The sequence below is a fragment of the Pristiophorus japonicus genome, chromosome 14, assembly GCF_044704955.1.
Source record: "Pristiophorus japonicus isolate sPriJap1 chromosome 14, sPriJap1.hap1, whole genome shotgun sequence".
Classification (NCBI taxonomy): domain Eukaryota; kingdom Metazoa; phylum Chordata; class Chondrichthyes; family Pristiophoridae; genus Pristiophorus; species Pristiophorus japonicus.
Window position 1 is genome coordinate 135,798,300 of NC_091990.1, and position 23,927 is coordinate 135,822,226.

Below are 23,927 nucleotides of genomic sequence, written 5' to 3' on the forward strand. Positions count from 1 at the left end.
CCTCCCCCCCTCTCCTTCCCTCCTCCCCCCCTCTCCTTCCTTCCCTCCCCCCCTCTCCCCCCTTCCCCGTTCCCTCCCCCCCGTCTCCTTCCCTCCCCCCCCGTCTCCTTCCTCCCCCCCGTCTCCTTCCCTCCCCCCCGTCTCCTTCCCTCCTCCCCCGTCTCCTTCCCTCCCCCCCCGTCTCCTTCCCTCCCCCCCGTCTCCTTCCCTCCCCCCCGTCTCCTTCCCTCCCCCCCCGTCTCCTTCCCTCCCCCCCCGTCTCCTTCCCTCCCCCCCCGTCTCCTTCCCTCCCCCCCCGTCTCCTTCCCTCCCCCCCGTCTCCTTCCCTCCCCCCCAGTCTCCTTCCCTCCCCCCCGTCTCCTTCCCTCCCCCCCGTCTCCTTCCCTCCCCCCCCGTCTCCTTCCCTCCCCCCCGTCTCCTTCCCTCCCCCCCGTCTCCTTCCCTCCCCCCCGTCTCCTTCCCTCCCCCCCGTCTCCTTCCCTCCCCCCCGTCTCCTTCCCTCCCCCCCGTCTCCTTCCCTCCCCCCCGTCTCCTTCCCTCCCCCCCGTCTCCTTCCCTCCCCCCCGTCTCCTTCCCTCCCCCCCGTCTCCTTCCCTCCCCCCTCTCCTTCCCCCCCGCCCCCCTCTCCTTCCCCCCCTCTCCTTCCCTCCCTCCCTTCCTCCCTCCTCCCTCCTCCCTCCTTCCCTTCTCCTTCCCTCCCCCCCACCCCCCTCTACCCCCACCCAGCCCCTCTACCCCACCCCACTCCACCCCACCTCCCTCTACCTCCACTCCACCCCCTCCCCACCACACCCCCTTCTCCCCCTCCCCACAACCCCCTTCTCCCCACCCCTTCCCCACCCCCTTCTCCCCCTCCCCCCCTTCTCCCCCTCCCCCCTTCTCCCCCTCCCCCATCTCCCCCTCCCCCCTTCTCCCCCTCCCCCCCTTCTCCCCCTCCCCCCCTTCTCCCCCTCCCCCCCTTCTCCCCCTCCCCCCTTCTCCCCCTCCCCCCCTTCTCCCCCTCCCCCCCTTCTCCCCCTCCCCCCCTTCTCCCCCTCCCCCCCTTCTCCCCCTCCCCCCCTTCTCCCCCTCCCCCCCTTCTCCCCCTCCCCCCCTTCTCCCCCTCCCCCTTCTCCCCCTCCCCCCTTCTCCCCCTCCCCCCCTTCTCCCCCTCCCCCCCTTCTCCCCCTCCCCCCCTTCTCCCCCTCCCCCCTTCTCCCCCTCCCCCCCTTCTCCCCCTCCCCCCCTTCTCCCCCTCCCCCCCTTCTCCCCCTCCCCCCTTCTCCCCTCCCCCCTTCTCCCCCACCCCCCTTCTCCCCCACCCCCCTTCTCCCCCACCCCCCCTTCTCCCCCACCCCCCCTTCTCCCCCTCCCCCACCCCCCCTTCTCCCCCTCCCCCACCCCCCCTTCTCCCCTCCCCACCCCCCCTTCTCCCCCTCCCCCACCCCCCTTCTCCCCCTCCCCCACCCCCCTTCTCCCCCTCCCCCACCCCCCCTTCTCCCCCCTCCCCACCCCCCCTTCTCCCCCCTCCCCACCCCCCCTTCTCCCCCTCCACCACCCCCTTCTCCCCTCTCCACCACCCCCTTCTCCCCCCTCCACCACCCCCTTCTCCCCCCTCCACCACCCCCTTCTCCCCCCCCACCCCCTTCTCCCCCCCCACCCCCTTCTCCCCCCCACCCCCTTCTCCCCCCCACCCCCTTCTCCCCCCCACCCCCTTCTCCCCCCCACCCCCTTCTCCCCCCCACCCCCTTCTCCCCCCCACCCCTTTTCCCCCACCCCTTTTCCCCCCACCCCTTCTCCCCCCTCCCCTTCTCCCCCCCCCTCCCCTTCTCCCCCCTCCCCTTCTCCCCCCCTCCCCTTCTCCCCCCCTCCCCTTCTCCCCCCCTCCCCTTCTCCCCCCCTCCCCTTCTCCCCCCCTCCCCTTCTCCCCCACCCCTTCTCCCCCTCCCCTCGCTGTCAGAAACACAGACCCTGACAGACATAGAGTGAGAGACACACACACACAGACAGAGAGATAGAGACACACTGGGGGGGGGGCCGTCCCAGCACGCTGTTGGAGGACTCCCGGTGCTGCAGTCGGTAAGTACAAAATGTTTTATTTCTTGATTTTTAAATTTAAAAAAAAATTTTGTATTCATTTTTTTTAATTGATTTATTGATGTATTTATCATTTATTATTGATGATGGCTCTTTATTTGTAAAACTGAAGTGTTTAATGTTTGTAAACATCCATTTAAACCCCCCCCCCCCCATTCCCTACGCCTAATTTGTAACCTATGCCTGATTTTCTAAAGTGTAGACAAGGTTTTTTCTAACGTACAAAAATCTTCACTTACTCCATTCTAAGTTAGTTTGGAGTAAGTTTTCACTGCCTAAACTTTGAAAACAGGCGTAAGTGGCCGGACACGCCCTCTTTTGAAAAAAAAATTCTGTTCCAAAGTGAAACTGTTCTAACTGACTAGAACTGGAGCAAACTAAATGCCGAGAATTCAAATTTCTAAGATACTCCATTCTAAACCAGTTGCTCAAAAAAAACAGGAGCAACTCAGGCCGAAACTTGGCCCCTTTATTTCTCTTTCTGTGCTTGATTTTGATTTGAATTCATCCAGTCTAATTCTTCCTCTTTCTTGGTTCTTTCTCTGTTTATTTCTCAATCCTTAAATCTCATTGGTTAAGGAAATCCGCATCCCGTCATTCCACAAGATTCCAGATGCCCCTTTGCTTTCACCGCGCTGTAATCAGCTCACGCTTCCAGCAATTTACAAGGCAAAACTTTTTTGAACTGAAAGGTGCAGGATAAAGTTGAACTTAATGGGGCATTTTCCACCTAATTACAATCTAACTAGTACAGAATTGACACAGAAATTGGGCCAAATGGTGGTCTTCTGCACTGTAAACGTTAAAGTTTTCTGGTAAAAAAGACACAAAAATAAAGATACTTTAGTATTTACCAGGGAGACTAACAAGGTGGGCATGACTTTAGAAAAAGAGATTTTAAAAAAGATATAAAGACAGTTAAGATAGAAAGGGGAGAGATAATTGATAAACTAATCAAACTTAGAGAGGATAAAATCCCTGGTCCGGATGGATTATATCCATGCATATTAAAAGATGATAGGGAATAGATAGCAGAGGCACTATAACATATATATGTATATATAACAATTCATTAGAAAAGGGAATAGTGTCAGAGGAGTAGCAGACAGCTAATGTTGTTATTATATTTAAAAAGGGAGATAGAACAAGTTCAAGGAATTATAGACCAGTTAGTTTAAAGTTGGCAGTAGGAAAGTTAATGGAATCTTTACTCAACAAAGTGTCACACAGGAGGCATGTTTAGAAGATGGAAACCCATGGAATTAAGGGTAAAGTGACTGAATGGATACGGAATTGCCTCAGTGACAGGAAGTAGAGGGTGGCAGTGGATGGATGTTTTTCAGACTTGGAAGTGGTTCACAGTGGTGTTCTCTAAGGATCAGTTTTGGGTCAATCCCTCTTAATCTTTATAAATGACCGAGACTCAGGTGTAGGGAGCAGCATTATAAAGTTTGCAGATGATACAAAACTTGACTATGTAGTAGATAGTGATGAAGATAGTTATAGACTTCAGGATGATGTAGACAGGATGGTGAAACAGGCAGAAGCATGGCAGATAAAGTACAATATAGCGAAGTATGAAGTGATGCACTTTTGGAGGACTAATATGGAAAGACAGTATACTATAAATGGCATGATTTTGAGACGTGTATATGAGCAGAGAGACCTTGATGTGCGTCCATATACACAAATCCTTAAAGGTGGCAAGACAAGTTGATAAGGTGGTTAAAAAAGCATGAGGGTTACTTGGGTTTATAAATAGAGGAATAGAATATAAAAGCAAAGAAATTATGCTAGAAGCTTATAAATCATTGGGTAGGCTTCAATTGGGCATTACGGACAATTCTGAGCACCACATTTCAGGAAAGATGTAAAGGCCTTAGAAAGGGCATGGAGGAGGTTTACCAGGATGTTATCAGGGATGAGGGACTTCAGTTATGAGGAGAGATTGGAAATGTTAGGACTGTATTCCTTGCAACAGAGAAGGTTAACAGGAGACCTAATAGAGGTTTTCAAGACGATGAGAGGATTTGACAGAGTAGGTAGAGAAAAGCTATTCCCTCTGGCGAGTCGGTCAATAACCAGACGTCATAGATTCAAAATCATTGGCAAAAGATTGAGAAGGGAGTTGAGGAGAATTTTTTTTATTCACAGTTGTCAGGATCACGGGGTTGGGGGTAATATATTAGCATGGATAGAGGATCGGCTAACTAACAGAAAATAGAGAGTCGGGATAAATGGGTCATTTTCTGGTTCCCAAACAGTAACTAGTGGGGTGCCACAGGGATCAGTGCTGGGGCCTCTACTATTTACAATCTATATTAATGACTTGGATGAAGGGACCGAGTGTAATGTAGCCAAGTTTGCTGATGATATAAAGATGGGTAGGAAAGCAAATTGTGAGGAGGACACAAAAAATGTGCAATGGGATATAGACAGGCTAAGTGAGTGAGCAAAAATTTGGCAGATGGAATATAATGTGGAAAAGTGTGAGGTTATCCACTTTGGAAGAAATAAATAAAAAAGCAAATTATTATTTAAATGGAGAAAAATTACACAATGCTGCATTACAGAGGGACCTGGGGGTCCTTGTGTATGAAACATAAAAAGTTAGTATGCAAGTGCAGCAAGTAATCAGGAAGGCAAATGGAATGTTGGCCTTTATTGCAAGGGAGATATAGTATAAAAGCAGAGAAGTCCTGCTACAACCGTACAGCGTATTGGTCAGGCCACACCCAGAGTACTGCGTACAGTTTTGGTCTCCTTATTTAAGGAGGGATATACTTGTTTTGGAGGCTGTTCAGAGAAGATTCACTAGGTTGATTCCTGAGATGAAGGGGTTGACTTACGAAGAAAGGTTGAGCAGTTTGGGCCTATACTCATTAGAGTTCAGAAGAATGAGAGGTAATCTTATTGAAACATATAAGATAATGAGGAGACTCGACAGGTAGATGCAGAGAGGATGTTTCCACTCTTGGGGGCATCTAGAACTAGGGGGCATAGTTTCAGCATAAGGGGCTGCCCATTTAAAACTGAAATGAGGAGGAATTACATCTCTGAGGGTTGTAAATCTGTGGAATTCTCTGTCCCAAAGAGCTGTGGAGGCTGGATCATTTAATATATTTAAGGCAGAGATAGACAGATTTGAGCGATGAGGAAGTAAAGGGTTATGGGGAGCGGGCAGGGAAAGGGAGCTAAGTCCATGATCAGATCTTATTGAATGGCGGAGCAGGCTCGAGGGGTCAAATGGCCTACTTCTCCTCCTATTTCTTATGTTCTTATGATTTGGAACACTCTACCTGAAAAGGTGGTGGAAGCTGATTCCATAAATAATTTTAAAAGGGAGTTGAACAGGTACTTGAGGATGAGGAACTTACAGGTTTATGGACAAAAAGTGGGGAATGTGGGACTGAACACGACTGCTCTTTCAAAGAGCCAGCACAAGCACAATGAGCCGAATGATCTCCTTCTGTGCTGTAGGTTTCTATGATTCTTGTGATACTCAGAGATATAATTTAAAAAATCTAGAAACCAAAAGTATAATAAACAGAGGTCAGCATGGATTTCAAAAGTGAAGGTCATGCTTGATCAACCTTATTGAATTCTTTGACGAAGTAACAGAAAGGGTAGGCAAGGGTGATGTAGTAGATGTAATGTGGCCCAGCAGGCTGAGCGGCTCCCGGCCTGTGAGCACCATCGGAGCAGGCCGGGGAGCGGAAGGACCTGCGAGCACCATCAGAGCAGGCCGGGGAGCGGAAAGAGCAGTGTGGCGACATACCACTCCAGGGAGCAGCGCGAGCAGGAGCAGGAGGGCGACGGCAGCGAAGAGGGACGTCACCAAGATCCAGGTCGGTGATTGGTGCATGGGCAGATACAGCAGGAGCAGTGAGATCGGGGCGAAGGAGCGGCGAGAGATTGCAGAGCGACGTGATTGGGGCCCAGGAGAGGCGCGAGTTCAGGGCCCAGAAGAGGCAAGGGCCCAGGAGCAGCACGGGCCAGCCCACACTGCGATATGTGTGCGCACTAGGTCCGTGCAGCAGAGCTGGCCTCCAGTCGTCTTGGTTAATCTTTGCCACTGGACCAAGACTCTGTCAAGCTCGTGTGGTGGCTGGTGTGCAACGGCTACCAAACATTACAAAAATCAACGCACAGGCATCTTCCACCCTTCAAGATTTAGTTTGGGACCTGGAATTTTAGGTCTTTCATTGAAACACCTGTGAACTTTTTGAAGTGGAAGCAAGTCATCCTCGATTGAAGGGACTGCCTATGATGATCTTTCAAAAGGCCTTCAATAAGGTGCCGCATAGTAGACTCATGATTAAAGTCAGAGCATGTGGAGTCGGGACAAGTAGCAGAATGGATAGCAAGCTGGCTACAAAACAGAAAACCGAGAGTAGGGGTCAAGGGTAGCTAATTAGACTGGCATAAAGTGGGGAGTGGTGTTCCACAGGGATTTCTGGAACCACTGTTGCTCATAATTTACATTGACGATTTGGACTCTGGATTCGGAAGTACAATTTCTAAATTTGTGGACAACACCAAATTGGCGGTGTAGTTATTACAAAGGAAGAATGTGACAAAATACAAGAAAACCTTATTAAACTTTCAGTAAGGGCATTTAATTGGCAAATTAATTTCAAAATAGATAATTGTGAGGTGTTGCTTATGTTCTTATGGGTGCCGGGCTTTTGGCCCGGTTGAGAGTGCCCTGGTGGCCCAGTGGCGGCCGCCAAAAGGACTGCAGAATGCGTAGCGGCCCTCCCTTTTAATTGAAGGGGGGGGGCATTCTGTCGTGTCAGCGCTACGCGGAGCATCCACATGGCGCTGACGTTGCTGGCGGGGTGCTGGGCTCCGGAGCATGATGAGTGCAAGACCTTGATGAGGAGAAAAGATATTAACGCTTTATTAACTTAGTTTTCATGAGCTATGACTGCAGATAATGGGAACTAAGGGGAGTTAAATGTCAGCCGAAGTCCTGTCTGCCTGCTCAGGTGGACCTAAAAGATTCCATGGCACTTTTCTGAAGAAGTGCAGTGAGTTCTCCCAATGTCCGGACCAGCAGTTTTTCCTCAACTGACAGCACCAAAACAGATGAACTAGTCCTGCATCTCAATTGCTGTTTGTGGAATCTACAATTTGTTGGCTGTGGCACATTTTGGGACATCATCAGACTGTGAAAGGCAGTTTATAATTGCAAGTTCTTCATTCTTTCTACTCGTACAAAAATAAACAGCACAATGAGAGATCATCAAACAACACACAATTATTTGTACAACACAATGGCACTGCAAGAAAATTGTCTGATCACTTACTTGGTAACAGTTGCCTTCTCCAGGTTATCATTTCTCACTCCAGGGTGTCAGTTTTCACATCAACAAATATGTAAATTATGTAATTAATCAAAAGGTATTACAAACTGCTTTTTCAGGTAAATTTAATAAAATTCTGCAGCAGTTTGTGTGTATCCTAACTCAGTTGTCAGTGCTCGAAGTCAAAGTAATAGATAACAAAAATGTTTCCTGTTACAAAACCACTGAGTTTTGCATAAACCATTCACACTGCGTTGTGTAAACATTTTGTGCTGGTTCATTTGAGATTCCCCAGGGAACAAATTTGCAGAAGTTGAATTTTGCTCTATTACATATTTTAACTGTTATGATTTAAAATGCTAGACAGCAAGCATTGTGATGTAGCATCCTGGTTTCATTGTTAAAAAGCATTTTAAATTTCAGAAATATATGTCAGTTATAGAATTTTATTTTTCATTTATATTCCCATTCATGTTTTGCTTTGAGAGTTCCTCAGTTAAAATGCTAGAACTTAGTTTTTTTTAAACAATTCATTTTTATCTCTTTTTGTGGTAAATCATAATTACATCAGTAGACAACAAAATAATGGCAAAACTGTCGTTCTTAATAAAAGTCCTATAGGGATCAATTTCAGCGAGACACATAAACCTTGTTTGTGCAGTGTTTCTGTCTGTAGGATTCTACTTAGATTTATTAGCTGCGTTTATGCGACAGTTTTTGCTGTGGTATTTTAAAATTAATTGGTATTTGCAATTCAGTAGTAATATATTGGTTATGATGTCCTTGGGATCAGGGGTGGATTAACCATGGGGCAGATGGGATTGCAGCCCCAGGCTCACCAGAAAACATAGACCCACCAAATAAATAAAGGAAAAAAATGCTATCCCATCTCAAACTTCAATGCCGAGAAAGCAGGGAACTTCAAATGCACAGACTGATCAGTGACAATGGACTATGTATAACACTTCCTAATGTTTCAATTGCTCTTCGGATGTACTTGTCCCTGATGATTACGAACTGTAGTGGAGAATGATCGTTTTCTCTGCTCAAGAGAGTGAAAAATCAAATTCGGTCAACGATGGGCCAAATCCAACTGAATGCCCTTTCCCTTCTGTGTATTGAACATGACTTGTTAGCTACTATTGAAACGGGAACCATCATTGAGAAATTTGTATATAGGAAGTCTTGCAATGTTATCTTGTAAAGTATCTACAGGCTATATACTTGCTTATACAGGCTCACTTGTATATACCTAGGTACAGAAGTACCTATATATACTAATGCAGCTATATACAGAACAGAATATGTACCTGTTTTATTTCACATGTTATTGAAAGAAATTTGCATTTATGTATAGGAATCTAGTATTGCAATGTTACTAGAACCAGAATATATACCTACTTGATACAGAATCTATGCTTTCATTGTTGAATATACTGGTCTATGTTTTCATACTCCGAATCAGAATTATATCCGTAATGTAATAAACATGAACAAATATAAACAGAACCCATTTGGATCAATTTGCCCCAGGCCCATCAGGCCCTTAATCTGGCCCTGCTTGGGATCATGATATGGTGCTACATAAATGCAAGTTTGTTCTTCTTTCTTTTACAAGTTATCTCCAAGATGACCATTTACAAGATAACTATGCCAGCAATCCCTGTTAAAATAATTTAAAGAAATGTATCTTTCACTAAAACTGGTATTAAAATATGTTCTACACCAGGTTAGCACTATGCATTTGATATTATGAAAACTTCCTTCCCCCTGCATGTACTTAAAATATCTGTGACTTTATATTTGTGGTATGAAATCATCATACGTTATATCTTTCACATAACTACTCCTACGTCTATCTTCTATTCCAGAATAATATCCACTGCATGAGGTATTGTTGTGTCAGGATCACAAACTATGGAGGAAGAAGGAATAACCTTTGATGCTTTGGAAAAGTTTTGCAGCAGCCATGAGCAAACATATGATGAATTTCTGGAAACATTTATACACCTTAGAAAAGGTAAGCAACTTTATCAGATGACACCTCTTGGATGAAGATGGGGAAAGCATAGAGGACTAATGTTTTCACTTTGGGTGCAATTGGCAGTTCCGGCGCAAATTGTGCCCAAAATTACTCTCATTTTGAAAAGTGTTTTTTCCCTCCCGAGTTTCCGCTCAAATTCATTTGCATATCGCCGAATGCAAAATCTGTCATGATCCAGCGCAATCGGGCAGGGTTTTAAAACTTAATTAAAATTAAAATTTTTGCTTTTTAAAAAAAAAAATTCCTTGATATATTTAAGAGTGGAAACTTGCAATGTTCTCTGCAAGATTTGCGGCCACCCGGCAACGCAACAATGGGAGAAGTCGGAAATGCGCATGCTCGGAAATTTAAAGGGACGGCGCACTAAAAGAAACAGGCCACACAGAACAAAGCGCAACTTACAGGGAACATTGGTAACTTGGTAAAATTTGATTAATACAGCTGCAAATGGGTTTATCACAAAAATAAACATTTTAAATCACAGTGTCAATCCAGCACCTGTGAATTACCCGATTTTAAAAGACTGAAAATTATATTTAAAAAATATACAAATCTGTATTCTAGTTAGATTGGGGCACAGTAGTCAGTTCCTCAGCAAATAAAAATAAATCATTCAAAACCGTTCAAAATGCACTTATTAGTGTCCTTGCACACAAAAGATCCAAGTTAACTTTTGGAACCTCCTCGAAAGACTGCAAATGAGCGCAATTAGTGGCTAATTCACCCTGGGGTGATGGTTGGGCGGGTGGGGAAGGGGCGGGGGGGATTCTGGGTGTGTAGGCCTGGTGGGCCTGGCCCATTTTGCTAATGCATTTCAAACTAATGCAAAAGATCGCGGAAACTCAAGTTGCGCGCAATACAATTTGCGCCTAAAATTCCACGATCTTTTGTGCCGATTATGCCATTATGGGAGGAATTTAGCTGATATCGGGGGAATTGGTCCGAAGAAACTAATGCAATCGAGTGGAAACTCCAGGCCTAACTTATTCTGCAGGTGAGGAAAACCTGAATTCATGGGTGACCAGGCTCCTCCTCATCTAAATAAAACTCTCAATTCCATCCACTAGTAACAAATAATTTTTTCAAAACACGAGTCAGTTTCCTGTGGTGTTGCGCATGGGGTGCCACGACCAAGTGTTGCCTTAAGGTGAAGTCTGGTTAGAGTGCAGGGGATAATTGGACTAGAGTTTGAAGACATCATTCAGTCCCTATTTTAAAGTCATATGTTCTGTCCTTATTTTAAATGATATTGATTTAACATTATTCATTGTTAACTAGCAAGACTGACTGCAACTTGGGAAGAGTAGGTTGGTGCATAGGAATCTTTCTGCAGTACAAGCTGAGGAGCTAAAGAGCTCAATACTGAAGCTCTAAAGTGTAATTGCAAAATGACAACTATATATAGGCCTTTTGCATTATAAATTGGATTTACAATGGAATCAGTTGATACAAACGTTTGCCAAAAATTATACAATAGGTAGGTTAGGTTTGTAGAGAGGAAGATTTTTAAAAGATAGATTACATTGACTGTGGCAAGTTTCAGTGTGAAGCTGATGTTGATTCACTAGGATGTTGCCAGGAATGGATGGGTTACAATTACAAAGAGAGACTTGAGAAGTTAAGCTATATTTCATTGGAGCTGAGAAAGTTTAGGGGTAACCTGGTCATGTCTTCAATAATAATAATTAGGATAGGATAAATAATTAGTGATCCATTGTTTCCATTGATTGGCAAAGTGTTACCAAGAGGACACATTTATGCTAATCACAAAAAGAATTAGAAAAATATGAGTGTATAGAATTGGAGGTAACCTTGTAATGTGGGTCAATAATTGGTTGGGTGATAGGATACAGAGAATGTGATTTTGCCTACTGAGGCAGGTTCAGTATGGCTAGGTCCATAGGGGGTCCCAACCCGCTACCGGCTCCATCCCGCTCTAGAAGTGATTTTACATTGATAGAGCTTGTTAAGCCCATCTAGCGAAGTTCCCGGCCAATTAAAAGGAAGTGGGTCTGGGTTTCCTTAAAGGGACCACGTCCAAATTGATTTTGACAGTTGTGCTGTCAGTGTTCTACAGCATTGAACTGCTGCAAACACTGACGAGCACTGTACAGAGGTGCAAGGCTGCACCCAGGTTCTCCCATGACTCCCTCCATATGCTTATGGAGGGAGTCAGAGCACACAGGGAGATGCTCTTCCCTTCCAATGGGCGGAAGAGACCTCCTCAGGAAACCAACGCAGCCTGGTTGGATATTGCACAGGAGGACACAAGCAGGGATGTCATCAGGAGAACCTGGCTGCAGTGGCACAAACCTTTCAATATTCTCAGTAGATCATGAAACGTTACTGCAAAGTCACACTTAACTTCATCCTGTTGTGCCACTCATCACATCCCCATCACTCTGCCTTCCCTACCCTACTCCTGAACATCCTTACTCACAACAACTTATCTTGCACCTTCACCCATCCCTCTCTTTCAACATTATCACTTCCGCATCTCACTAGCCATCTCTCACACTCCCCCTCATCCTAGTCCAATCATACCAACTAACAACACACAGTTTTGTTCTCTGTATTTAAGGAAGGATATACTTGCGTTGGAGGCTGTTCAGAGAAGGTTCACTAGGTTGATTCCGGACATGAGGGGGTTGACTTATGAAGATAGGTTGAGTAGATTGGGCTTATACTCATTGGAGTTCAGAAGAATGAGAGGTGATCTTATTGAAACATGATAATGAGAGGGCTGGACAAGGTGGATGCAGAGAGGATGTTTCCACTCATAGGGAAAACTAAAACTAGAGGGCATAGTCTCAGGAAAAGGGGCTGCCCATTTAAAACTGAGATGAGGAGGAATTTCTTCTCCCAGAGGGTTGTAAATCTGTGGAATTCTCTGCCCCAGAGAGCTGTGGAGGCTGGATCATTGAATATATTTAAGGCTGAGATAGACAGATTTTTGAGCAATAAGGGAATAAAGGGTTAGAGGGAGCAGGCAGGGAAGTGGAGCTGAGTCCATGATTAGATCAACCATGATCTTATTAAATGGTGGAGCAAGCTCAAGAGGTCAAATGCCTACTCCTGCTCCTATTTCTTATGTGAGGATAGGCACTTGGTTGTTTTCGCTAATGTTCATGTAAAGTTTCTGTTAATGTGTTGTCAAACATTGAAATCTTTATTTTCAACACTTTGCGTTCTTGGACAGATTTGTGTGCACCTTTGGAAGTGGCTTAGTGAGTTGCAGTGAATGGTGAGACATAAGAGTACCCCCTACAATGGTGATGAGTGTGAAAGGAATGGCTTGGGCATTGTAGGCATTCTTTATGGTGTTGGTGGGGGTTGGTACCAACCTGGCGCATCATGTGACAGCCAGTGTGTACAGCGTCAAGTGAAATAAATCTGGCCATGGTTAGGCCATCCCTGGCATCCCGGACAGCAATGTGGTCGGGTGCTGATGCCCTGTGTCCTGTGCAGCATCAGTTGATTGCGGAGAACATTAATGTTGTTGATGCTGCTGGTGTGCCAAGTGATGCTGGTGTTGGGGCTGATCGTGGTGGGATTCTGAGGAACAAGGTGAGATTTTTTCAAGGGCACTGATGCTGATGAAATAGATGGCAGGTGAGATTGAGATGACAGAAGTGATCTGTCAGTGGTGAGAGAGGTTGTTCCGAGGAGGTGACACTGGATAGAGAGTTTGCACCAAACACTTGCAAGCTTCATAAAGATTAATCTGTCTTCCAAATGCAGTAAGCAACAGCTTCTAACCTTGGAAAGTGAACACCTATGAAATGGGATTTTTTTTAATAGACCATTAGCAGTTGTCAAGTTCTGAAATTATCCCATGCTGACACAACACCCGACCTCCTTATCTGATGTGATCCCCGAGCAGTGGGGAAACTGTTGGCAAACTCTTAAAATCTAAAGATGAGCTTAAAATAGTTTTAAAGTTCCAGTTAACAAGCTCTTAATAATTTAAATTGCCTCCCCCGCTGCTTGCTGTCGGGTCTGTTCAGCGCTGATAGCCCCGACATCTGGGAGGTTAGAATGGTGGCGGGTTATCAACAGGGTCCCGATCCGCTGTCAATCATTTCAAGTTTCACAGCTGACCTGTGTCCGATCCAGTCCTCTTAGCGACGGTAAAATTTCGGCCAGAGTGTAGGAATAAAGGGTTCATTCTCTGATTGGTGGGATGTAACAAGTACTGAGACCTCAACTTTTCACCATATATCTATAAATGACTTGGATGCAGGAATATCGCGCTCAAATTTCCCCAGCCGCTTAGAGCGGCATAGTTAAACGTAGTGCGCTGACTTCGTGGTGGAGAAAACGCGTCGATAACTTACCGGGATAATTTGGCTGCTCCTGGATTCCTGTGGTCCCGTGACGTGGCACTGTGAAATTTGCGGGGGGGGCAGAGCTCAGCGCAGCCAGCAGGGGGCCAGGGCTTGCGCCCAGCGTGTCTTTGAGTGCTGGCAGGGGGACGCATGTCCGTTTGTGCATGCGCATTGAAGCGTATGCGCAATGGACCAGGAACCTTGGCAATCAGTCATTTAAAGGGACAGCGTCCTCAGTGTGTCAGCAGCATTGGCAGTGGGCCATATTGGAAGGTAAGGTGTTAATATTGATTTTTGGGTGGCTGAGGGAGTGGAAAGGAGTGCTGCATAGCTGCATGCAAGGTGAGAACTGTGTTTTTTCAACATTACCTGAGTGTGAATCCGACACACCAATGACGCAAGAGCATGCAACAAGAACGAAGAACTTCTTGCATGAGGAAGTGGAGAAACTAGTCACTGTCATTGAGGACAGGTGGCAGGAGCTGGATATCAGTAAGAGTGGCCCCACAAAAGTTCCACCCAATGAAATGAGAAGACGCTGGAACTTAGTTGCAGAAAAATTCTCCGCAGGGATGAATACCGCAAGAATTGGAAGCCAGTGTAAAAAGAAATAGCAGGATGTTGGTCAAGTAGTGAATGTAAGTATTATCTTGAGTTTTAAATGGAATTGCAATTGTTACTGTGATCATCTGTATATGTCCCATCCATCAGAAGCTCCCCATGTGGCAAAAATTATATTTTCATCTTTGCAGAAGAAATTGGCCGACAACAAAAGAACTAGAACAGGAGGAGGGCCGCAAAATCTGCACCAACTATCACCACTGGAACAGAGGGTCGCTGCTTTGCTGAGTCGCACCTGCAGGAAAAGAATCAGCTCTGCACAAGCTGGGACCACACGCGAGGGTGAGGGTCAATCATGAAAATGCATCATCGCCCTTCAAATCAACCTGCTGACTGACCTGCTATGCGTGAGATTACTCATTCCACCCAGCCTGCCCCCTTCTTTCCTGCTAATCATTTGACTGATCTGTTGCCTTCTGCAGAACAAGAAGATAAACCTGAAGATCAACAAGAAGATCCAGATGCGTCCGCTGCAGACCAAGGCGGGTGGGGGGAGGAGGTGTCCATGAATCTGTGTTCACGGTAGAATGCTGATTGTGATATGGATCAGTCCATGGTACAGGGCATCACTTTGCCAGACACCTCCATCGTGATATGGATCAGTCCATGGTACAGGCATCACTTTGCCAGACACTTCTGCCACGACATTCCTTGGTTTCACACCTTCCGAGGTTGTGGGTCCCAGTGGCGGTGGTGGAATGCAGGTTGGAACACCCAGGGCCCCACCATCCCAGCCTGCGCCTCGCACTGGAGGCAGACCCACCGTGAGGGGAAGGAGAAGCCGACTAGTCTCTCCTGAGATGCAGCCTTCATCAGATGTACATCAGATTATGTCATTGGGTGAGGAGACCAATGCCCTTACCTAATCACTCGTGGCGACCGTCAGTGAGGTGCGTGATGAGGTTGCGACACTGTTGGGAGAAATATCAGCACTGAGACGGGAACTGAGGTCGGGCATGTCAGAGGGAGTGCAAACAATGGCAAAGGCCATGAGGGAGCTAGCTGCTGCAATAAGGGCACAAAGGCCGGATACTCAAATGCCACTCCCACTGCGATCCCCACACCAGCCTCTGTTGAGACCCAAGCCCCCACCACCACCATCACCGCCCCTATGAGGAAGTGCACATTCCCTGATATGTGGGTGAGAGATGGGTACAGTCTTTCTTTGCTGCTGTTCTTGTTCTTGTTGTGGAAGTGCATTGTAAACTTTCCAATAAAAGATTTTTTGCATTAAAACTGAATCATGTTCCATTATCACCATACAACATTTAGGAACAACTGTGTAAAAAAAAACATCCCTCACCCCTACAGACATGCGTGCCTGCCATCCCTAGCCCTGGCCGAAGGGCTAGCTGGTGCATTCTGCAGTCAGCAAGGCAGGACTGCTCTTTCTTCAGTAGCTGATTTATCTTTCATTTATTTTTGATGATGTGAAGATGTTGTGCTAAAGTTGTTTTGATGTGCTGGTGATTTGAAGGTGTTTTAGTGCTTTAGAATCCTCTAACTCGCCTTCCCCCTCCTCCCTATCTCTGGCTACCTACGCTGATTTCTTCAATGTAGGTAATGTTTTTCTGTGCCTACAAAAGTGGCCACATACACTGGCCTAAGTTAGTTAGGAGTAACTTTTAGCTGGCCAAATTTGCTTCTATGGCCAAAACAGGTGTAAGTGGCTGGTCATGTCCCCTTTTGGAGAAAAAATAGTAAGCACTGTGTGTTATGTGGGTCCCTTATCCTGTGCGCCACCTTGACGCCTCCTCCTCCACTGTGAAATACCTGTAATGGCAGGTATGCTGGTTGACAAAAAGAACTATGTACTATTCAGCTGTCACTGCTGTCATAAATAATATTTTTAAATTTTCCTTTTCATTAAGCATACTGGTCAGGAGTTTCTGCTTGTATGCTCCCCAGTCTGCAAAATTTGCCTATTCATTTCAATGGAAGACAAACCCTGACCACTAACTCCAGTTCTGACCTGGAGTAAAATTCTAATTTTTTGATATGATTGTGTAAGTTTCTCATCAATGGCCATATGTAAGCCCTGACAAGCATAAAATGTTTATTTTCCTAACTTTTCACTGACATTGGCTAATCCATTTCTGGGGCAGTAAGAATGAACAGAGCAGCACTACTACATATAGAGCAGTCCATGAACACTTTCCATTTACATTTATTCTTGTGTTTACTTTATCACTAAAGTTAGCAAAGGCAGGAATTTCAGTTTTGTCATTAGACTTCTGCTGTCTCAAGGCATCACATCTTCCTATTTCCCTTTGAAGGTGGAATGTTAGTTGAACTCTTATTATTTGGATCACATCAAAGACACGACAAAGTCATGTATTCTTAGGAAATTTGAGAGAGCGTGTTATAAAGCAGGAGTTCTGGAAGTGGTTATTTGAGTGCACTTTGTAATGACTAGCAAGTAGAGGGCCTCTGGCAATAATCAAAGGACATTCTATTTGTGGCTACCTCTTGGGTCTACTTCAAAAGGTTATCTTGGACAGTACGTGTTATATATTACACTTCAACTTTCACCATTCCTCATGTATTTTCTAAATTGTAAGAGAAATTTGGCATTAGGGGTACCAGTGGGACAAGGGTTAAAGTGCTGGTTCCTGCACCGACTCACAAGGAGGTAAAAGGCCTCTCTTTGGCCTTGTACATTCCAGTACCAAGGCTCCAGAAGTTATTAATTCAATATGTACCAGGACATTAGATAATATTCCGACAGGGTACGATGGGCCCAAGTTTCGGCCTGAGTTGCTCCTGTTTTTTTGGAGCAACTGGTTTAGAATGGAGTATCTTAGAAATTGCAATTCTCGGCATTTAGTTTGCTCCAGTTCTAGTCAGTTAGAACAGTTTCAATTTGGAACAGATTTTTTTTTCAAAAGGGGGCGTGTCCGGCCACTTACGTCCGTTTTGAAAGTTTAGGCAGTGAAAACATACTCCAAACTAACTTAGCATGGAGTAAGTGTAGATTTTTGTACGCTCAGAAAAACCTTGCCTACACTTAGAAAATCAGGCGTAGGTTATAAATCAGGCGTAGTGAATGGGGGAGGGAGGGTTTAAAGGGAAGTTTACAAACATTAAACACTTCAGCTTTACAAATAAAGAGCCATCATCAATAATAAATGATAAATACATCAATAAATCAACCAATAAATCAATCAAAAAAATTAATAAAAAATTTAAAACATTTAAAAAAATCAATAAAACAAAACATTTTCTACTCACCAACTGCAGCACGGGGAGCCCTCCAACAGCATGCTGGGACAGGCCCCCTCCTGTGTGTCTCTCTGTCTGTGTGTGTCTCTCTCACTTTGTCAGTCAGTGTCTCTCTCTCTGTCTGTCAGTGTCTATGTGTTTCTGACAGCGAGGGGAGGGGGAGAGGGGAGGGAGGGGGAGAGGAGAGGGAGGGAGGGGGAGAGAGGAAAGGGAGGGGGAGAGGGAGGGAGGGAGGAGGAGAGGAGAGGAGAAGAGATGGAGGGGGAGAGGGAGGGGGAGAGGGAGGAGATGGAGGGGGAGAGGGAGGAGATGGAGGGGGAGAGGGAGGAGAGAGCAGATGGAGGGGGAGAGGGAGCAGATGGAGGGGGAGAGGGAGGAGATGGAGGGGGAGAGGGAGGAGATGGAGGGGAGAGGGAGGAGAGGGAGAGGGTGGGGAGGGAGGAGAGGGAGGGGGAGAGGAGAGGGAGGGAGAGGAGAGGGGAGGGAGGGGGAAGAGAGGGAGGGGGAGAGGAGATGGAGGGAGGGAGGAGATGGAGGGGGTGAGGAGATGGAGGGAGGGAGGAGGAGAGGGGAAGGAGGGAGGGGGAGAGGAGAGGGAGGGCGGGAGAGGGAGAGGAGAGGGAGGGGGAGAGGAGAGGGAGGGGGGGGAGAGGGAGGGAGGGGGAGAGGAAGGTAGGGAGGGATGGGAGAGGGAGGAGGGTGAACGGGCCCGGCTGACGTGAAGAAGCCGGGCCCAAGACTTCGGGCGGGGCCCGTCCCCAGCAAGATGCCGAACAGGCGGGGCCCACCGAAGGAGTTAAAGGTAGGTGGCCGGGGGGAGCGGGAGCTGGGCGGTGGAGGTGGTCGTCGGAGCGGGAGCTGGGGGGAGGGAGCGGAGCGGGAGCTGGGGGAGGGGGTCCGGTGGGGGAGCGGAGTCCGGGGGGGGGGCGCGGAGAAAGAGCTGGGGGGGGGGGGGTCGGTGTGGGGGGTTGAGAGAGCCAGCTGGAGCCAGAGCAGGAGCTGGACGAGAGAGGTGCAGCCTGATCCTCGCAGCCCCAGTGAGGCCATTCGGCCAGGGTTAGGGGCTGCGTGCTTCGGGCACAGTTTCGGGCGCCTGGAGCTACTGCACATGCGCGCCCGCTGTAGCGCGCCTGTGCAGAGGTCCCGGCACTGATTTCAGCGCAGTGACCTGGCTCCGCCCCCACAGCTCGTGCTGCGCTGCGCCGTGCCGAGTTGCAAAGGACCTGCAGGGAGCCGGAGAATCTGCAGGTATTTTTTAGCCGCACTTTCGAGCGCAAAAAATGGGCGTCGCCGTTCTAGGCGCGGCCCGAAACTTGGGCCCGATGAGAGAACCTAAACAGACATTGATAAGACCTTGCGAAGAGGCTCGAGGCAGACTCACGGGCACCAAGGAGAATCACCAAATTCTAACCTGATGAGTTCATCCCAGCTAAGGTCTAAAAGTTGCCGTGCGATCTTGGCCTGTCAATTCAAAATATTACTAATAAGGTAACTCAATTAGAGATCGAGGGAGGTTGTACCGGGGGAGCGAAGGGGTCTGTGAAATGTATAAATGATATGTGATTTTGCTACACGAGGAGCATCTCCATTCACAGGCGGCTGTGATGAGAGGTGTTCCCGGACGTTCGTAATTAAAGATCGTTGTACATTGCCATCCGTCTCTGTCTGCTAACTTCGAGAATTGCTACACGGGTTGGGGTGAGCGTCGATCCTTTATATCAGGGGGCCTGCTCGTGGGAGGAGAAGCCTTCCCATTTTTCCCCTACATTTGGCGCTGTGAGCAGGGTGTGCAACAACTTCCCGAACGGAATAATGATCCAGCTGTTGGGGTGAGTATGTTTAATTTACCACCTTCAAATTAGAACTGTGGCATTGTAAACCGGGAGGGAAGAACTTCTGTACAAGAACCATTTGTAGCAGGTCCCGAAGGGACGGATACAGCGGACAAGGACGATCTAGGGGTGGGAGGGGGTTAAAAGGCATACTCTGAGACGCGTGCATTGCGAGGGTACGACGCAAGGGAAGAAATAGAAGCGAGGCCTATTGACCCAAAGCGGTATGAGCGTACGGCGCAGGGACGAGACATATTGACCCAGAAGCGTGGCAGTACGAGTGTATGGCCCCAAGGGAAGACATACAGACAACGTCCTGCATACCTAACATGAATTAAAGGGAATGCCCAATACCCCTACACCTTCCCCAAAGTAAGATGGGTAACCCGGCTAGTAAAAAGGCGAATAGAACCAATCATGTATTAATCTATTATCATGTATTAATTGTAACTTGCGTAATTACGTAATGCCATAAAAAAAACCTGATAGTGACTATCTTAAGTGACATATGGATCCAAAAATAGAGCCGGCCAAACAATTAATAAGCTTTGTTGAATAAAAAGAGACTTTTGTGAATGTCTGTCTTTGAGTGAAAGTGCTTGTGTGATTTTTGACTGCGGAATATTTGAGGTGGGAAATAATGAATTTTTCATGTGTCTGAAAGCCTTTTTTGAAAAAAAATGATACAGCTGTCTGTTTGGTTTAGCTCCACCCACAGAATGAAAGCTTTTTTAACCCTTTGTCGTGTTGTCCTGATTGTGGGAACTTTTAAGAAAGGTGTGAACCTAGAATTGAATTACATGCGTGGTCCTGTTGATTTAAAATTTTTTTTCGAAACGCTCACTTGTCGAAGAAAGCACGCAATTATTGATTACATTGGGTTGAAGGACATAAATTTAGTCTCGGAATGAGATAAAGAATGGAGAAGGGAAGTTGTAATGCCTTTTTTTAAAAAAAGCCTGCATGGGTCTCTCGAGGCTGCGGGCTGGGGAAGGACGCCCCCATTTTCCTTTGTGTAAAACCGCAACGTGAAAGCTACTAGCTCAGTAAAAAGAGTTTTGAATTGGCAGTACAATATTTGAATTGTGATTTTGAGATATTTCAGGTGATTCTCCTTGATAAGCATTTTGGTTGTATTGGAAAATCTTGGGTTTGGAAGCCTTTTTAATAAAATTACACAACTACTGTGTCAGAAGCTGAAGCTTAAAAAGATGTAATTTATGAGACACTGTATCATAAAATTGAAGTTACAGAGCAAAAGATTGGAGTTTTTGATGTTCAGCTTCTAAAACAGAAATTGGGCACACAATTATAAAACAAGTATTTTGCATTCTGTGATCTGTGAATCACTATAAGCATAAATGAGAAGTCTGATATTTAAAAAAAACAGTATTACCATATTTGACATTTTGTAACCCAACAATCCTATGTTTTAAAATAAATACAAATACTACAAAAGAGGAGCAGAGATTAGGATAGGAACTGCGAGGAGTTAATTTTGTTGTGAAAGTTTCAAGTACCACTGGTTAAGAGAAGGCACAGCAAAATACTGAGATAGATTCAAACTAAAAAGTTAAATGTAATGGCCTTGAAACTGAAACATTTGAGATAACGGAAATCAGCTTTCAAAGCCTACGTGCTGGACTCTGTTCTAGCTATGGAAAAGACGGAAAAGATAAAGATGAAGTTGCTGGAAAAAACATAGGATAAACTGTATTTGGTGTTTTCGATTGTCTTATGATTTTAAATTAACAAATTTACGGAGACACAAGCCCTCTGTGTAAAATACAAAACCTAATTTGAAGAAAGGAGATTTAAATGGAAAAAGATGTAACTCACTAAATACTAGTTGATATTGGCTGTGAAAAGATATTGGTTCAATTAAAAAAAATCTTTGGTAAGTATTTGAATTAGAAGTTTAGAAAAATTGGAGTTTAATCTAAAATGCCGTCTTTCCCGATGAGAAGATTGTTATTATGACGGCTTTACTAATGATTTCTGCTGTTTTAACGGATTCCCAATTTCTAAGCAAGTTTTGAAGGTACAAAGACTTGGAAAGAATCTCGGTTGATTACGCGAAGTCACGTAATGACATCAGGTCTTCTTACAAGCCTGTAAAGGAGTTACCCTTTCCATTGACAGCTGTTTTATACTGGACATTATTAATTTGGATTTCTTAATAAAATACTCACCTGACAGACCGAGGAAATGGTGGGATAGTCAGAATAAAAATAAAACAACGAGCCTATGTAATAATACTCGCCTGATACAAATAAAAGAAATAGATACTCAAAACAAATTCAAGAGTTAAAAGCTAAGATAAATAAGCTGGAAGAGATTTTTAATAAACGGGACCAGACGGATAGTGCAGTGCGCAGCCATAGCACCATCACCTATGGCAATAGAGCCAATGTACGCCACGGTGGGTACGTGTAGTCCACAAACCCAACCTAACCCTTGCCTCCGATTTCACAGAGTGACCTCGACATGCATGGATAAAAGATGAGTAGACCAGAACCTAACACCTGGTGATGACCAGGCTATCTGTTTAAAATTTGCAGATAAAACACTCACCGAGATGGGACCGCAGCAGCTACTTCGACTCTGGAGACTCATGATACTGGGAACCTTGAGGCCATGCAAACACTGGATAATGCAGACAGACTACGAGAGATATAGCACACGCAGGAAAGACACAACCACATGAACTATGGGACTTTGTTTAATTTAACTGACGGAATATGCATCCCAGCAGCCAAGGACTGGAGCAAGGACAGAACTTATTTTAAAGCATGGCTATGTATAGTGTATTAAGTAAGGTTGTAATGCAGCAGGCTGCCGATGCCATGGGCGCCAGTAAATTCCGAGAACAGGAGCAAGTTCATAGGATCAAAAGGGGAAGGGCGCAGAAATCCAACTGGATGGAATTTACAAAATGGGTAGAGGCCTTCACCACTAGAAATTGCACCGCTGATACAGTGGCTAAGATCCTGGCCGGGGAAATAATAGCCAGGTGGGGAATGCCACTGCAGTTGGACTCAGATCAGGGTACACACTTTACAGGAAAAATCATGAAGCAAGCCTGTGCCCTGTTAGGGATTAAACAATTCCACATCCCATACCACCCGGAGTCTTCCAGATTGGTAGAGCGAATGAATAGGACTTTGAAAACAGCACTAGCCAAAGCAATCGAGGAGACCGGACAGAGATGGGTTGAGTTACTACCACGAATCCTAATGAAATAAATCCTGAAAGACCCGGATTCTCACCAAAATGGACCGGACCCCATCAGGTGATTATGGTTAGGGACACAGGCGCTTGCATAGACAAAGGAGATGTTGGCAAATTCCAACCGACAGTAGGGGGTGGAACAATAACAAGGGTATAACATAGATCCCCAACCGCTGCCCCGACAACCACCCTGGGGACAACAACTCATCCCAGCACAACCACGCAAGTCCCCCCCATATGCCTGTCCATAAAGACTGGAGCCAAAGGGGGACTAGTAATAAAGGAATCTAAAGAAAGGATATAATTTGGGGTGCGTCAGCGATTACATATGGTAGGCCTAAACCTAACGATATCATCCTTCCTAGCTTTTGTGAGAATGAAACTATAAGTCTATACCAGAACCTGACACAACGGATCCTTGAAGGCCCGGAATCCACTACCCTGAGATTTAATGTCAGAAAGGGAACAGGACAAGGTCGAACAAAAAGGGGAATACTGGAAACACTCGGCACGGGTTATGCGGCGGGGGTTATGACGATGAATTCCATAGACCTATAGACGACCGGGTTAACAACTTAACGCAAATCTTAAGGGGTTTACTGGGGAGGGACATGGATAACCAAGCCCTACAGGTGCGATTTAGATGTAATACTGGACATGTGAATATGATCAGATTCGTGTTATCAATACCACAGTATGACCCCTTATACCAAACCGATATCGGTGAAGTAAGAAACCGAACATAGTTGCGCTCCACCAACCCTCCAGACAGGTGATTAAAATTAACAATAGTACCAAAGGCATTGACATAACCGATTGCTATAAAAATAACCAAGTGATTTTGTGTCGAGATACGCCACGAATGACGAATGATGATTGCAGATTCCACCAAACAAACGGATGCATGCTGAGTATCACTCCTCTCGAACGCGATTCCGAAACAATCGCTGCTCCACAAGGGAATGGAGATTGGTGCATGAGCATAGGAGCAGCCAACCTGACGATTAAGACCAGGGGAGGAGTTACCCCCTGTGTCATCACCAACCCTAACTTCTATTTCAGGCCCATGGGAAAAATAGACATAAATGGATACCACATATATCCCGAGACAACGGAAATTATCCACGGAACAGTCACAGATACCGTCCGAGAAGGGTACAAGGAGGCGGTATGGGAACCGCAAGGAAAACAGATACCCAAATTAAGTGAGGAACAATTACAATTGGTGCAAGGAATCCAAAGTATATCCGGCTGATGGAAGAAA

The 23,927-nt window shown here is 46.0% G+C and overlaps 1 protein-coding gene across 4 annotated transcripts in view; it reads left to right on the top strand.

The window, feature by feature from the left end:
• iftap (intraflagellar transport associated protein) overlaps positions 1-23,927 on the top strand; it is a 100,780-nt gene that overhangs the window by 20,727 nt on the left and 56,126 nt on the right. For all 4 annotated transcript variants that reach the window (XM_070899657.1, XM_070899654.1, XM_070899655.1 and 1 more), the window contains exon 2: positions 9,257-9,405. In XM_070899657.1, coding sequence (XP_070755758.1) covers positions 9,303-9,405 — 103 coding nt within the window. In that variant the 5' untranslated portion in view covers positions 9,257-9,302. The remainder of the gene's footprint in view (positions 1-9,256; positions 9,406-23,927) is intronic.